Source organism: Lathamus discolor, chromosome 3, assembly GCF_037157495.1.
Source record: "Lathamus discolor isolate bLatDis1 chromosome 3, bLatDis1.hap1, whole genome shotgun sequence".
NCBI lineage: Eukaryota > Metazoa > Chordata > Aves > Psittaciformes > Psittacidae > Lathamus > Lathamus discolor.
This window is the reverse complement of record NC_088886.1, coordinates 79,983,712-80,001,157: the sequence shown is the minus strand read 5'-3', so window position 1 is coordinate 80,001,157 and position 17,446 is coordinate 79,983,712. Positions and strand designations below refer to the sequence as shown.

General features: G+C 41.6%; 1 protein-coding gene across 1 annotated transcript in view; it reads right to left on the bottom strand.

Moving 5' to 3' along the window:
- PLCL1 (phospholipase C like 1 (inactive)) overlaps window positions 1-17,203 on the bottom strand; it is a 202,449-nt gene extending 185,246 nt beyond the window's left edge. Inside the window, exon 1 of the mRNA XM_065670000.1 lies at window positions 16,674-17,203. Within this exon, the coding sequence (XP_065526072.1) occupies window positions 16,674-16,946 (273 nt within the window). The 5' untranslated portion in view covers window positions 16,947-17,203. The remainder of the gene's footprint in view (window positions 1-16,673) is intronic.
- Between the last annotated feature and the right edge of the window lie 243 nt (window positions 17,204-17,446).

Below are 17,446 nucleotides of genomic sequence, written 5' to 3'. Positions count from 1 at the left end.
CATCGGTCTGGGCGAGCCTACTACAGAAAGAGTAATAATAGCTCCCTACTTTTGTCAAATAAACACAAATTTTAAATAGTATGATTAAAAAAACCCAAACCAGACCAATACTGCAACAAGTCTGTTGACAACCTAATATTGCTGCTCTCACTAGCACCACAGTGAATCCTTCCCATGAGTTTTGGCAAACCCTGATATTGTAACTGTGGGGCAAGGTGGTCTCAGGCAGAACCCCAAAAGCACTGGAAGAACTTAGGAGTTCAATACTTAGGAAGAACAATACTTAGCTTTGAACTACTCAGGCACAGCACAGAAATAAGACCTACCAGCTGAATGCATGAAGTCAAAACAGACGTTACTGAGAACTGAACCTGCACTAGCATAGGACTGCAGTAATGGTAAACTAAAAGCACTGGTTTTTCTGACAGTCATCAAACAGAATTTAATCTGAACTTTTATGTGTTGTTTTTACACCTTTAGCCAATTTGTGTTCCATTTCCCAAGTATTTCCCAGTGTAGGCAAGGCTGTGGATCAAAATTAAGGTGCAGAGTTCGCAGTAACAAGGTTATGGTAGATAGTGAATGAAAAAAGAAATAAAAGAATCCTAGTCAAAATTCACAGGTTGATCAGCACTGCTGTGGCTTCATCAGCTATTTGGAAGACAGGCAGCACATTCCCATTAGTTTCAAAGCGGCACTGATTTAATTCTAACATACGGGGGCAAAAAAAAAAATATTATGTGGGCAAAAGGTTGCAGATGTCTGTTTTTTAACTTGACAATGCAATTAATGATCTTCACCACTAACTGATGACCATTTGCTTTGCAATAAAATAAAATGTTCTATTTTTAAGTGGTAAGATAAGATTGAAAAAAAAAGGAAAGAGCAGAAGTATTTGGCCACAAAATGAGGTGAAGCAGCTATTTTAAAACGGCCGGCAACCTCTGGCAAAGGTTAGAAATACTTAGTGTCAAGGCCCCACTAAGTCACACTGCAAGTTTCTCCACTGCTTCCCTGCCCTACACATCCAGCCTGTTCCCCTGGGCTGGCAGACACATTCAGTGACCTATTCCTGACTTTGAACGCCAGACATTGGCTTCACACAATGGACAAAGCATGGCTAAACAGGCTGGATCTTGCACACACAGATTATCCTTGCATACAATAAAAAGCAAAATACAGAAGAAATGTTATTAAAAAATTTGAACTGGATCCATGACATGTTTCCCCCTTCCTGTGCTCCAGTCCAAGAGAAAGATTTTACATGTCCATCACAACCTCTGTAGTCTATATTAATAGACACTCTAATAGTATCCTGTATCTCCCTGTGTTTTGGCTCCAAGCACACATTACAGTAATTATACAGGCAGCATCTTTTCTAGCAGAATGTTTATATAGGATTACAAGGGAAAGGTCCCTGCAGCTAACTCTGGGCAAGCCCTGCTTTCTTCTCTGGCCAAACAGCCCTTCCACAGAAAGCGCACAATGACACAACATACAGGAGCAGGAGAAGGACATTATTTCCTATGCGGTTCTCCTTCAACACTTTGCTTCTAGGTGCAGTCATTTGTCAGTTCAACTTTTCTTCTTGCTTTTCACACCTCTCAGAACAAAACACAGTAAAGTCCTCAGGGAAGAAAGCACATTTGTAAAACCGAATACAAATCCATCATCACAATGAGTCACTTAATTAAGCAGCTCAGCATGGCTGGAAAAGGCAGTGGCAAACTTCTCATGTAGTATAGGAACTAGGAAGAAAAAACCCCTAGTGCAGTCAACAGCAAAGGAATCATTAATCATGACTATCAGTAGAAACACCACTAAGCTTATCTTAAAAGTTAAACAACCACTTGAGAAGAACAGCAGTTCTCCCTAGTGCATTGCTTGGATTATTTTACTGCTATTGATCACTAAATCATCACAGGAAAAGGGAAAAGCTTGTCATTCTTTGGTTGTTAGTGGCTCATATAACATCATTAGAAGTTCATTTAAGAGCTCTGTAATAGTCTGGCCATCTCATGTCCTTCCAGAAGGATGCTTAATCCCTTCCCTGATGTCTGGAGTCTTAAATGCTCATAAAGTTAGCTTTTCTAGAAGGGATTTAAAATCATAATTGCAGTTGAACTGCCAGTACCAATACAGCTGAGCGCCCCAAATACTTTCTTGATGTAGTGAAACTTTTCATACAGCGACCAAAGCACACATTATACATTCAGTGGCAAAACCCTAACAAAAACAGTCAACCAACAAAACCAACCACACAAACTCAGAACAAACAAACCCCACAGTATTTTCAAGAACATGGAAGAGGGAGGAAACTTTCAAGTTTTATAACAGAGCTAAATCTGGTGTACAGATCTGTGAGCAGGCAAGACCCCTAACTAAGATATAACTGGTGATATGAAGTTATACAAACACACAGCATGTTTACATCTTTTCTACAATATTACTCTTAGGTATCATTTACCTCCATATTTGCATTCATCCATTAAGTACTTTATTGGAGTAAACCCAAAGGGGTAAAGCAATGTTATACCCAAACACTGCCCATGGAGTCAGATATCAACTCATTACTAGGAAGGTATAAAGTTCTTGAAGAGAAAATGCACTTTGAACAGCCATTAAAATTCAGACAGGCATGACAAGCAACCACTAAAACCAAACAAAATTCACACACACACACCCCAAGAGTCATGCACTGGTTTACTAATTCAGCAGTATAGTTGACATTGTATGTACACAGTCAAGAAGATTAAACAACAATTGCCACTGTCCAAACTGCAAGGAACAGATATTTTTCCGCAGGTGCACTCACTGGTCCTATCCTGACACGTGCCATTTATCTACAACTGCCAATGTTCAGCATTCATGAAGATAACATTCACTTCTGATACCAAGAGTTTTGCCAAAGGCTCGTGAATATTCTTCTCTACCCAACTACAGTATGAATCAAATCCTACTTTGATGCAACAGACCTAAATAAGAACAAATGAAATCTCCAGCCTACAACACCTCTGTGCAACCAATTCTGTTGGCACAAGGCAGTGCTCTGTATTGCAGTTTGCCACAGCAGCACAAGACAATTCACATCTCTGTCCTTAGAAACGCAAACAGCAGATTTTTTTCTGACACCCCCAGCTCAGGCTGAGGGTAAGCAGACCAGTTTTCCAACAAACCCACTACCCCCTGGATGCAGTGCTGGCTCTTTTGCATTCTCTGATCATTCTGACACTTGTTTTCATCCGTCTTGATGGTCTTTCTTCACACAGAAACTTATTTTAATTAAGAATAATGCAAATTGCCACCAACAACCCAGTACCAGCTTGAGTTTCAGGTAACTCCTCATGACTGTCAGTTTTAAAAAAAATCAAGACTTGTCTAAAAATAATTTATTTAGAAAAACTCTTTTGGATAAACCATTGCAACTTGTACTTACAAAAGGCCAAAAAGAGTAGGAGATAACTAAAAAGTACTTGCAATGTAGGCAAGTTATGTGGCAGTATAAACCACACTTTGCCTTCTTATACATATATCTCTGTTGTAATGCTGAATTAAAATAGTATTTTTTTCCTTTTGCAAAGAAGTTGTATTTTGCAATAATTACCAAATTTAGCTCTTGGGTTTACTAAAGAAAACAACATCACCATTTGCAACTGTTAAAATTGTGTAATAATACAAGATTTAGCCTAAAACGTCTATTTAACATGTTCTTTAAATTTCTATTGGCATGCAAAGTATGTGTGATACATACATGAGTATATAGATGGGAAGATAATAAACTGAGCAAGCAGCACTATGTTCTTTAGAACATGCAGATATCCAGACTTATAAACACTTTGGTGTTTTCCTCAAGTGTTATTTGGAGGACTGTGCAATATGGATTCCTGGCTCCAATATGCCACAACACAAGTCAGAGACCTTCTGCAGTCCCTGAGTAGGTGTACAGATACATAAACAAAGTAAATGGCATTTCAAAGTAAGGTCTGGATTATACCAGATCTACACTACTTAAATGGTACATTTCAGCAGGGTCATGTCTTTTGCCTCGTGACTCTTCAAATAAGACAGAAAATGCTGCAACCTTTTGATGTTAGAAAGCGGATCTATCCTCACGCAGTGAATGGAACAATGTGCCCACACTGTTCCTTTCAAGCCCTCAAATTTCTAAAAACGATGCCAAATGCACTTGCAGGAGGATACAGCACAGCTTATTCGAGCTGAGAGCTGGGTATCTTTGGAGAAGTTAAAAGCTGGTCTGAAGGAAATGCGCAATTCCTTCTTTGCAGAGAAGTGATATATGGAAGCCAGGCACCAGCTATATGCCAATTTTCTTAAGAAAGTGAAGAAAAACGTGTGATCCTCTCCTGTTTGGAAGCTACAGGATATGAGTGTACTTTTAAGCTGCAGGGTTTTTACTTTATACAAAATAACTCCTGATTCTTTGAAAAGCAACAAAATTGCCCTCTTCTCAAGACATCATATGCATTGCCACAAGTATGCACCAAAAAGGTGTAGCTTCCCAGCACCTGTTTAACACTGCTGCTCTGCTTAACACACTTTCAGTCATACTCTTCTTGGTAAATGGGATCATCCATCCAGCATCAGGTCATGTCCAAACAGGAGCCTGGCCATTAGCCCTCAGGAAGGCGAGTTCTTCAGGCAAAGGGGGAATCCTTCTACTGACTCTCCAACAGCCACGGGATTTCATCACTAGTGCTTGTATGTCAGTATTTCACAGCACATGGGACATTGTTACAGTGAAAGATACTTACAAACCTTACACTGACCAAATGAGGGTATTAACCCCATTTCATAGAATCACAGAATGGCTTGGGTTGGAAAGGACCTTAAGATAACCTAGTTCTAATCTCCCTGCTACAGGCAGGAATGTCTCACACTAGACCATGCCACCCAAGGCTCTGTCCAGCCTGGCCCTGAACATAGCCAGGGTTGGAGCATTTACCACTTCTTTGGGCAGCCTGTTCCAGGGCCTCACCATTCTCACAGTAAATAACTTCTTCCTTATATATAACCTGAGTTTCCCCTGTTTAAGTTTTAACCCATTAACCCCGTCCCTGATGAAGAGCCCATCTCTGGTATCCTTGTAGACCCCTTCAGATACTGGAAGGCTGCTCTGAGCTCTCCAAGCAGCCTTCCCTTCTCCAGGCTGAACAGCCCCAGCTTTCATAGAATCATAGAATGGTTTAGGTTGGAAAGGACCTTAAGATCATCTAGTTCCAACCCCCTGCCATAGGCAGGGACATCTCACACTAAACCATGCCACCCAAGGCTCTGTCTAACCTGGCCTTGAATAATTTTCATTAAATTAAGTGGGGTTTTTCCCCTATCACTTAAACTTTACCTGCTCCCCATGCCTTCCCAGCCCAGCTACTGAGCCTGGGCAAAGCATGTTGCTTAACACAATCACATTTCAGCCTCCCAGGCAAAAAAAAACTTACTTGCCCTCCTCTGTACTACTGCAACCTAGCTGCTCTTCAGAAAGACTCCTCAGTCCTTGGACTGCTCTGTGTAATTTTGCTCAGAACAAGAATATACCATAAAGTAAGTAATTATAATGGTTAAAAAAAAAGGCAAGACTTCAAAGTCAGGAGGTATTGCTGCAGGGAACACTCCTCCATGGTGACCAAGGATACTGGGAGAATGTTCTCAAGTCTACGAACAGGCTCTGATCTCAATGAGATTTGGATCAGTCCATTGAAATTAACTACTTCAAAGCACTATTCCTGTCCATCAGATTTGTTTACCTTGCCACTGTGCATCAAGGTGCTTCCCTCTCATCTGTAAAGATGCAGCAAAAAATAAAACCTATTGAATCTGAATAGAACTTTTAACAAACATTCAGAACACAGACCCCATGGCAGCACTGCCAAGCAAATAACTCACAGAAAGTGCATCGTTTATTAAGATGTCTCTATCTTTTATTTTCCCCCTCAGGCCTAATAGCAACTTACTCTTTTTGTGTTTTTAATAAAAGCAACTGTTATCTGAAAACAATCCCCTAAAATTCATTCTTCATCACTACTGTTCAGGTTTAAAGCAATACATTTTTGCCAAACAAACCTCACCTAACTCAAAGTAGGATCAGCATAACAAAATTAACAACATTTTAAGTCTTCCGCAGCCTGGAAAAGAAAATCTTGAAGGAAAATAACAGGGTTCAGTGATTGGCTATTTGTGTTCAACCCAACCCTTCCTCCACTGATGGCAATGGGAGAAATGCCATTGATTTCAGAGGCTGCAGATACTATGTTTACGCTCAAAATCTGCATTGCTTGAGGGAGCAACTGCCATTGTGAATTATAACACTCTGAGAAGGAAATTCACAAGATATGGGAATACTATGACTTGCATGTCCAAATCATAGGCAAGTACAACGAATTTTACATAACACTGGAAGACAAGACTTCCTTCAGGATACATCCATACATTATTTCCTGGAACAAATCTGTCTTTAGCCCAGTGTCAAGGCTTGGGTGTGAGGACAGACCTCAGATCTCATGCGCAGCATTCCCGCTGAAGGTAGTCTCTGGACTGGGCTCCATCTACTGCAGAACACAAAGCATTTCCACAAAGTCTTTTTTCCATATCTTGGATGAATTCCACTGCCTATTTTTTAGCCAGTGCTCATAGAATTTTTTATTGCAGTATTTATATGAGGTAGCCTGGAGATGTGTCATATTCCAACAGAATATCATTCTTCTATTAAACTATTACATTTGTTAATTTAATAAGCTCCTACATAATCTCATTTGGAAAAATGGATCTTACAGGAAATCATTCATAGCACTCTCTTCTGATAGCCCTGGCCTTGAAGAGATCAGCAGTCACCTGAGCTGAGCAAACGGCAATTTCTAACCAGGTACTTATGAAAACTGTTATAAAATTAAAAGAACAAAAAAATGAAATCACATGGCTCTTCCAAACCAAAGTACAGCTCATAAAACAATTTAATGCAAGAAACCAGAACTCATCTACATTTACAGTGAGTTGCCCATACTGTATTTTTTAAGTGTCTTGAGAGAAAAATCTCATGTTAAGTAAAATGGAAGGCTTTTTATTCTGTTATGCAAATAGCAATAGCAGGCTAAAACTGACAGAATCCACCACAAATAGCTATTCTCTGAAAAAAACTATCCTCACAGTAAAAATGTAATTAGAACAGTTTGACATTAACTTAAAATGGTAAAATTTGTCTAAACACCATGGGAATGTGGAAAGCTCAGTAGAAGATGCACAAATGGCTTTGGAGTTGCCCCAGAATGGGTGGCAAGCTTCACTCAGGAAGAGAGGGATGCAAGAAATAAGAGTCAATCACCAAGCTGGCAAGAGGAGGACCAAGGCAGCCTTCACTTATCTTCCTCTTGATCCTTCTACCAGAGCTGCTGTAAGTGCTTGAGGCAAAAAAAAACCACCAACCTGTTTGCCTCCTAGCAGCCACCCTGCACCCTCCTGCAGGCACCTTCCCCCTTCCCAAAATGTTTTATCATTCAGCCTCCCCACCCCTTAAATACCCACCCACCTCTATGCCTGTACATGCCCAAAAGGCCACTTTATCACAGCAGTTCAGCTCCTGCAACAACCTGTTGTTTTTCTGCTTCGAAGGAGTTTTCCCATCAGGGAGCTCAGCTCTGGGTCTGCAAATAGACCCCCATGGCTGTGCTCCATGCTCTTAATGAGCCCTGGTCACTGCCCTTTGCCAAGACCCCATCCTGCCTGCGCACTCTCAGCTGACTCCTGATTCTGCTGCTCCCAGCCAGGCTCCCCGGTTTTATTCAGCTTCACCGGCTCCCCATGGCAGCCTCTCCTCACAGCAGTGTTTGGGTTATGGATAATCCAATTTTCTGAATTTCATTTTTGCTTCTAGACATGTTCTCACCCTGCTCTACCCCGTGGCTTTCCCAATTACTTGAGCTGCAGCATCTGATTCCTGATCAAGGAGTTTTACTTCTTATTGCTATTTACTTCCTATCTTTTTCTCACAAGCACATTCTTGTGCAGTCACTAAAGCACGCATACTCCTTCAAATGTAATGACTTTGCAGTAGTATCCACTGTTAAAGCATTTCTTAAATTCATGGGGTCTCTCTCATCAATACTCCTGGCAGAAGTTTTTCTTTTGTTGGTTGCTCTTTTGGTTTTGGCTGGTTTGGGTTTTTTTAAGCAGATACGCTTTCTAGGACAACACCACAAAACAGTGTTTTGTGCAGCAGTGTGCACAGAAAGAAGATGGACATGGCCACACTTGCATAAGCAGCAGGCTTCTCTTAAAACACAAATGCACCCCGCATTTTATTTAAGCAACTCCTTTTTTTTGTTGTGTTTGCCTCCCAAACTATCTGAAAAGCTAAGCAAGATAAAAACTTTTTGTAGCTTACAACCAAAACAGATCAGCAATCCATCAAAACTGTTTAATGCATTAAAAACATTCTATGCTTACCAGTACTGCAATACAGGAAATTTGATCCAAGTTGTGCTGCAAGATCAGTGCTCAACATAACCCAAAAGACTTTGGGTCTATAAAATAATAAACCATAAGCATTACTGTTCATCCAGTTATAGACTTATTTGAGAGGTATGTAATTAATTAGCCTGCTTCATACTGAATAGATATCAAACAGATTCTTATTGTCCATTCACGAGCTGTATCTAAGTTACCGAAACAAACTTCCAGTGAAGAATGACGATTTTGGAGTTCTAATGATCCACCACCCTGCTGCTTCCGTAGTCATTTACACCCATGTAAATCAATACATAACAACTTTGCAGTAGTAAAACTCATTCTCACTTTGTATGAACCTCTGAACAAAGTACTGGGCAGCAAAGACACACTCCTTTTGCTACTTGAAAAAGTACCAAAGCAGCATGACATAGGTCAACCAGGAGGGGTGAGGTCCAGCAGGATGGAGAACCTCTGAGGGTAACAGTATTAATATAATTAACATTTTCTGTAGCTGTTTTTGCTAGGATTACCCAAGACATGGTGTGAGTGTTAGTACTCCCCTGAGTATTGCAACTCAGGAGGAGAATCGAACCTTTACAGTACACATTTCCAGCTGGGATGCTTTTCAAGATCCTCCCAGTACAGTAGCAAAGCAGTAACACTTTAGTGTCGGCTACCTTTTAGACTTTGACGTACCTTTAAATAGGCACGTCACAATGACATTACTTGACACATACTGCCCAAAATAATCCCCAAAGCAATTTTGTTGAGATCAGTGGCTCTGGAACAGGAATATTTTATCTCAGTTTGATCCCACTTTTGTTTTGTTGTTTGGGTTTTTTTTTTTAAATTAGGGCTTGCACATAATCTTAATGGTCAGACTCTTCCAACTTGATAAATACTCATGTTAACATTGAACCATGACCAAATGCAGTCATTACAATAATCATAGAATAGTTAGGGTTGGAAAGGATCATCTAGTTCCAACCCAGATAATCTCAGTAATTTAAACGTGCTTCATGAAGGGGCTCAATAATCACTAAACCTGCAAATTTGACATAAAAAGATTCTCATAGTAGACAGTATTCTATATAAATAGGCTTCAAACCCAAAAATGTTTATAACACAAGGATTTAAGAATAAAACTTTGATTGTAAATACACTTCTACACCAGTACATACAAAGATATCAATTTTGTTAGTATTTGGCAAAGGCATTTCACCTTTTGCAGAACTGAACTTTTTAATCAAGTTTGAGTAGCTCCTAAACTGTTACATATGTCAAAGACTCCAAGTTACATTGGCTAAAGGAAAAACAAATAGGTTAGAATACATGGTAATGAAAAGTTACTTTAATCGTCATTCCCAATTTCTTAGAGAAATCACCAAGGTATTACTAAAAAGTACACCTACCAGGTGCATCCTGGAAAGAAAAAAAGACTATGCTGATAAGGTTTACCAGCATGATCACTAAAAGTTTCACCACAGAGGATGCACTGCTAGTTCTACAGTAACTGCTGCATTTTCGCATCTACTGTGGGGAAGGTCAGAAAAAAAAACAGCCCATAGTAGTAACTCAAATAAAACATTTTTGTTACAGATGGCATTGATATCAGTGGAACTACAATATTAATAAAATAGTATCATAAGAAACAAGATTTGCAGCTCTGTACAGATATGAAAACTTAAGTTTTATTAACAGCTGCTTAACATATGTGGAAAACAGTAGAAAGCATTCCTCCACCACTGCTCCACCCAACAGCACCACCACTCCAAAAGAACATGATTTTTAATTGTTTTGTACTTCTGTACAGTAGTCTTTGTACACATAACAAATTGAAGAACAAATCAACCTGTATCACCAACTTCATCTCTTTATTACTGACCATAACAGCTCCTACCTCTTACTTAAAAAAACATCAAATAACTTCCTGAAAAGACCTGCCAGAACTTGTTTGCAGATGACAGGGCTTGCTGGTAACCTACAGAGAGGATATTGCCTCACCAGTTTGAAAGAGGTCACGTTTAGGTAATGTCAGTGGAATATATTCAAATAATCTTTACAATTATGGTCCTGTAGGGAAAGATACCACAAACACAATGCTATTAAGCCTGTGGGTAGAGATGGATAATGAAACCACTAGTCATGTGTTACATTATATGCTCTATGGAACCAATCGACAAGAAAATTACTCCAGAGTTAGCAGTCAGCATAGCAAACAAATTTGCTATAAACTTTAATAGAAGCGGTTTGTCCCGGAAATAGGTTGTTGGGGGTTGTTGCTTTGGGGTGGGGTGGTTTTTGGAAGTACTAATTAAAGTTTACAGAAGTCAGTGTAATGGCTCCCACTGATTTTTAAGACACTTTCAGCCAGGCCTCAAGTTCTCCTTGAGCAGATATTAACTTAAACCTTCTACTTGAGTGCAGCAATGGCTAGAAGTCATAATTACTGTATTTTGTGATAAATCCAACCATCAAAAACAAAAAGTGTAAATTAAAGATGAAAAATACCAAGAAAATGAATGGGAAAAACCTTCACCTATTATTTATAGATTGACTTGTGTGGGGCGTGCATATTAGAATGCTCAGCAGCAAGTGTAAGTGACTCTGGACCTGCACAAGAGAAAAATCTCTGTAAGAAGCTTTTCCAGCAAAACTTACATCTCTGAAAGGCGTAAGAAGCTAGGCGAGCCTTCAGGACAACTTCATAGCATCTATATGCCTAAAAACTGCAGCTGAATCCCATTTTATACACGCAGGTCTTCAGTGGATTGTGGTCTGCATTACTACAGACTATTATTATTGATAGCTTGACACAAAAAATTCCACAAGACCTAAATCCTCCCCACTACAATGTTATCATCTTAAACACAGCCACACTGGACCTTCCAATGTTAGAGTTGTTTTCAGTGAGCAGATGGGGGTGAAACCCCAGTCCAAAATGCTTACTGCCCTCCAGGAGAAAGTATCTTAGTGCTAAACACAACAGTTCCATAGAAAAACTGTCCATCTTCAGCAATACTAACTACTGGATAGAATTCATTTGCAAAAGCAGTGTATGGAATATCCTGCAGTGTGACAAAAATATCATAAAGACTACAAACAGCTATGCCACAGCAATCTAAAATGCTTCTCTTAGGTAAAGTTGGCAAAAAAAAAATGATCTAGGTAACTAACACAGAAGATTGTTCTCATTTCTGAGAAATTTTTACACTAGCAAGAATGGAGAACAGTCTGCTCTGTCTCTTAACAGTGTATTAAGTTTTGCGTAACAGATAGATACCAGGTTAAATAAAGGCCAACCTACACTGGTATCCCAGCTACAGGAGCATATATGCACAGGGAGCACATAAGCAGCAAAGTACAAAGCGATCAATCCTCCACTGTAGTTTCCCAGTGATCTACCACTTGTAGTTCAGCAGCTTTCTAAGCCAGATGCTTTCGGTGCATTGTGAAACTCTCCTCCACCAATCTGTCATTTTGAACCTGCTTGATCCCATTTGCATTTCTGACTGCCACAGCTTTCGGTAGCTCTTAAGTGCATGATTCAATCACATGCTGCGTAAGAAGATGCTTTCATTTATTTTAAACCTGCTGCTATATAACTATCCCTGGGTTTTCCCACTTCACACTCTGTGAAACAGAGTATCAGTTCCCTGTTTCTCTCTCCACAATGTTTGGAATTTACATACATTAATATATCACCTGCTAGATTCCTTTTTCCAGACCAATGTGACGATACCTCATGTTGCAGCAGTCTTTCCATAGCTAAGCATGTAATTCTTGCCTTTCTCTATAACTTTTTAGGCTCTATTGTGTTCTTTCACGTCTTCTCTACCTAAATATTTTCCTTTTCCTAGGGTACTTATGAATATGCCAAAGAATGCAGTTGTGGTAAAATCACCATTAGGCTAACAACTAGTCAGCTTTAATGAATCTTAGATAGTCATAGGTTTAGATTATTAAGCAGCAAGTATCTAAATGCAAGCTTTCATAGGAAAAAGCTAAGTAAGAGTTACTGAAGAATGATTACAGTCATGAAAAACTATTGTCTTCTGAAAAAAAAAAAAGTCTTAAATAGTCATGTTGCACAGAAAGATGTATCATCTATTAAAAACACTTAAATTCTGTCACCACACTGCAGAACACAAGCTGAAAGAAACTAAGTCACATTCTTTTTTATTGTAGGTCTGGGTTTTTCAAAGCTAAAAATGTCTGTAGGATAAATATGAATTCCTGCAACAAGACAGCAGGCTCTCTTGATACGCTTACACTGATGAATGCAACTGTAAAACCCTAATTCTTGCAGTTCTTAGACTAGTAGTATATGACAAGCGAGGACAACTCAGCTGGCTTTGAAAGATAAAAATCTGTGCATGAAACAGAAGCAAACAGTCTTTGCAAGAACTTCAGTGAACGGTCTCACAGCTCTACAGTGACTGACGTTAAAGTCTGACTCTGCAGTTCAAGTTCACTTCATGGGCATGACCTGCTCCTACTGACATAATGCAGAGCTGTGTCATCTGCTACAGTATCTTGACACAAAGATCCAGGAAGGAAAAGCCAACATGGTACCAAAAGTTTGTATTACATGCAAACAAAGCAGAGAGAGGAGCCTGGGAACAACTGACAGGGAAATATTCTGGTTAAAAGTTACAAAATATTTCAGTAGGCATTACATAACGAATTACACAGCCTTCCTACCCCTTCATTAAAACGCTTCTACACGGCAATGTCAAAAGGAACATGCCAGAAGGACAACAGCAGTCAACTCTGTTTAGAACGCCACACAGGAAGGCTTGAATTGCACTACATGTAAAAAAGGAAAACCAGTTCTTTGAGTACTGTCTTCAGTTTTCCTGCCCTAAAAGTGGTTGGAATCAACACTTTATTTGCAAACAACTGGCCCTGGATTGTTCACAAGAAGAGAAAATGGAAACACTTGGCAAATAATTTACCCAATGCATTGTCTACCTTTAGGCTCCTTCAAAAATGGGTCAGGTTCTACACTCTCTTGACCTTTAACTTTGTCTCCCAGCCATTGTACTTCACTGACTTCAAGCTCCTCATGGCAAAACCCTTTTCTTGCTCCAGTTCTCTAGTAAAACAACTTAGCTCTTCCCTTGCATTAAAAAAAAAAAAGAGCAATAAAACAAAACAAAACCAAAACACCCCCTAAAAACTAAAGCACACATATTAGAGGAATTCTGTAAAGCAGAAAGGCAGCTACAACTATTTCTCATTAATGCTATTTCAAGTTTACCTCAATCTACAAAGCTGGGAACATTAGCAAAGCAAAAGGGGAATAAAAATATTCCAGCTACATTTTGTTCTTTTTACATAAATGAGTTCTCTTGTTTCTAAAGCCAAATATAGAGCACATGAATGCACTGAAGATTATCTAGGAGGGTTCATATTTTACTTGCTGTGTACGCCAAATGTAATTTGCTGCAGGAAAGGTTTTTAAAGTAAGTCCCTGTTCAATCCTTTATACTTCCCAGTTATACTGTGAATGCCAAAACACTCCAACGTAAGCAAGTCTGGCTTCCACTGGAATTGCCTTCTCAGATGCTAACCTTGAAACTTGCAGAGTTCTAGAAGACAGCTAGGAAAAAATGCTGTTAAAAGTTTCCTTTGAACATCCAAATCTACAGAGTTTTAGATTTTTGCTAATTCAGTGAGACCACTCATGCTTAAAGGACACCTTTAAATAACTGGTAGAGAAATGGGAAAATAGGGCAAGAGCACTCAATTCCTGCAGAATAAGAGCCTGCCCTCACTGAACAACTTAATTTGCTTTTCCAAACACCCTGTTTCAGCTGCTAAGATCAGTTTAAAGAAAGCAATGGACTACTATTCTGACTATAGATTTATATGAACATATAGACCTTTACAGTAAAATAAACACTGTAAAATTCATTCCCCTGAAAAGCATACAACGCTTAAACAGAACTCCTGCAACATAAAAGTCCTGGAAAAAATAAGGTAAAATAAGTTGGGGGCGGGGGGGGGTTAACCTTAATTCCATCCGAAATTTGCATTCAACTCCTGATGAACATTTCCCAGGACATCAGAAGTTCCTGAAAAATGCAGACAAATTATTTAATTCCTATTCCAAGTTAAAAGTATTTCCATTCCATTGGAATAATGCCAGAGGAGAACTGTGATTCAGAAGACTTTTATACACCACCCAGACAACCTTGTGGGAAAATAAACATAGTGCTCTGCATGGGGTCCCAACAGCATGTCTTAGAGATGTGCAGCCTGCAAATCCTCAAGTTTAGATACCTGATATCAGACACAACCATGTTATCTAATCTAATTCATCAGTTTAGCAACTAGATTTAAGATGAATTATAGTATTTTTCATTCCATTTCTATCATAAAACCATTCTAGATCCTTACAGTGATCAGAATAATGTTCTAGTTTCCAGACTGGATGTCTTCATAGGCATCCTTAATTCTAAAGGCAATGCTGTCCTAGAAATCAAATTTTCCCTCATACAGTATTCAATTCATTGACCTTACAAGCCCATCCTAGTTACCCTTCTTCGAATGCGCTCCAGTTTGAATACACCATTCCTAAGCACAGGAAACTGAGTTTACCCAGTATTTCAGATAAGGCCAGTTCCTTATATAACATAAATACTTTCTTATCTCTATCAGAAATCTCTCTGCTGAGAAACACCATCCCAGAACATCTCAAGAAATTTCCTCCACTTGTAAGACAGATCATTATCACTCTCAGCAGTATTGCTAAATCATCAACCTGCAGTAAAAATGCTACCCAGTCATTACAACTTAAAACTGGCATAATCTGCAAAAATAATGTTCTTTAATTTAAATCCGAGATAGTGTATTTTCAATTTTTGAAACCTTCACACAATTCCAAGAGAAAAATACCATTCTGTACCAGGACACTTACAGAACTTTGGTCCTGATTCAGTAAAGCATTTATGCATTTAGGTAACTTCAGATTGGAAGTACTCCCATCACACCCAATGGATGCCCTTAGGAGACTAAAACGACAATTCAATGCTTTGTTGGGCTTAACGGGTTAATATCTCAAGGTGAAACTTAGGAAGGATCCTGAAGGCTCTTTTGCACTTAACTACCTCGGTCTCCTCTGAATGTTAAAGCTTTAAAATGCAAAACGCAAATATTTTATTTATTCCTCCTTTGAATGGAGATACTAAGCTCTGGGAAGTAAGTGTGTGTTCTTTGCTTTTTGCTTTGAGCTAGAGCTCTGCCCAGTACCTTCACACATTTGCAGAAGTGAAGGCTTCTTTTCCACAGCTCTCCCGGTGCCTTCCAAGTGCAAATCACTACACGAGGATCACGTGTGACCATATGCTAAATCAAGTTTGCCCAGGAGACTTCATTCATCATCTCCCCAGATACTAGTAATTAGCCTACGGTACTTGCAAGGAGATGCAATTTAATTGTAAACCACATAGTTTATTCTTAAAAATTAAACTGGAGGAAGAACCAAGCAAACAACAAACAAGCAAACAAACAAAAAGCCCACAGATAAATATAATCATAAGGCCATTTTCTTCACCAGTTTATAACAAAGGCACAGGCTTTTAAGATCACGCCCGACCTGTTAATTTCACATAAAGGGTGTTAAGCACACGGTGCTGCTCCATAGCAATCTGTACTACAGTCAGCCTCCAAACACGCCTTCTGTTAATTTGTGACACTGCATATTTTGCAACTCCAGAGCAAAGAAAACCATCACAGTAGAAGCAATTCGTTCTGCCTCCAGGTGCCTCATGAATTTTAAGTAAGAGCAGCTACGAGCTGCTACACAAAAACTTCACAACTCTGCGGGGAACTGCCCCGCTGCGAAATTCACGGGGCAATCAGAGATGCGGGAGGAACCTCGGCACCCCTCAGCGGCGGCAGGCGCAGGTCCCCGCCACAGTGTGTCCTCCAGGACCCACTCCCCGACCCCCTCCAGCAGCCACTCGATCAGGAGACGCCCCTTTCTCCCGAAGGGCTCCGAGGAGGCAACGCCGCAGCCCCGTCGCCCGTGCTCTGTGCCGGCAAGGCAGCTGCGCACCGCCCCGCCCCGGCGGGCTCCCTCCACACCTCCGCCCAGCCCGGCTCCCGCCCTGCCGGCCACAGCCGCACCGTGGTGCCCGGAGAGCGACCTCAGCCCAGGCGACGGGACCAGAGGAAACTTCGCGGCCGGGGCGCCCCACCCTCACCTTGATGATGCTGCTCCTCCGTGGGGTGGCCTTGGCCGCTTCCAGCAGGGAGGTATCGGGGTCGGATGCTGCCGGCGGCCCCAGGCTGCCGCCGGGGAAGCGCTCGGCGGTACCGACGGCCGAGACACCGCTGCGGCGCTCCCGCCTCCTGCCTGCGGCTGCCGCCGGGGCGTCCAGCGAAGCGGACTCGGACTCCTCCTCGGCACGATGAGCGGCGTCGGGGAGAGCCCGGCCGGGAGCCGCTTGCTCTCTGCTGCCGGCAGCCTCTGCCATCGCCCCGCCGAGCGGTGTCAACTTCTCCGGGGCGCTGAGAGGGCGGGGTGGGAGGACACGCACACGGACGGCGTCCCGCGGCGCTCCCCTCACGGCACGACAGCGGCGGCAACTTTCTCCGGTGGAGCCATGCCCGTCCCCCACAGACTCCGCAGCACCCCCAGTGCAGGGGACACGGGGAGCGGGGCGGCCGCGGGGAAGCGCCACGCGGGCGGCGAGCGCAGGAAATGCCGCCGCGGCGGCGGCACCGCTGTGTTGTGACAGCGGCCGGGCGTGTTTTGACAGGCGGCGGTGACGGACGGGGCGCTGAGCCACTCAGCGCTGCCGCGGCCCGCCGAGGGGCGCCGTGCCGGCCAATGGGCTTCGCGGGGGGCGTGTCCGCGGGACGCCTGGATGGGCGTTCTGGGCGGTGCGCGGCGGCGAGCGTCTGAGGGGCAGGTAGGGCTGGGGGTGAGGGAGCAGGGCGAGCTGCGCGGCTTGATGGCATCCGCCGCGGCGCC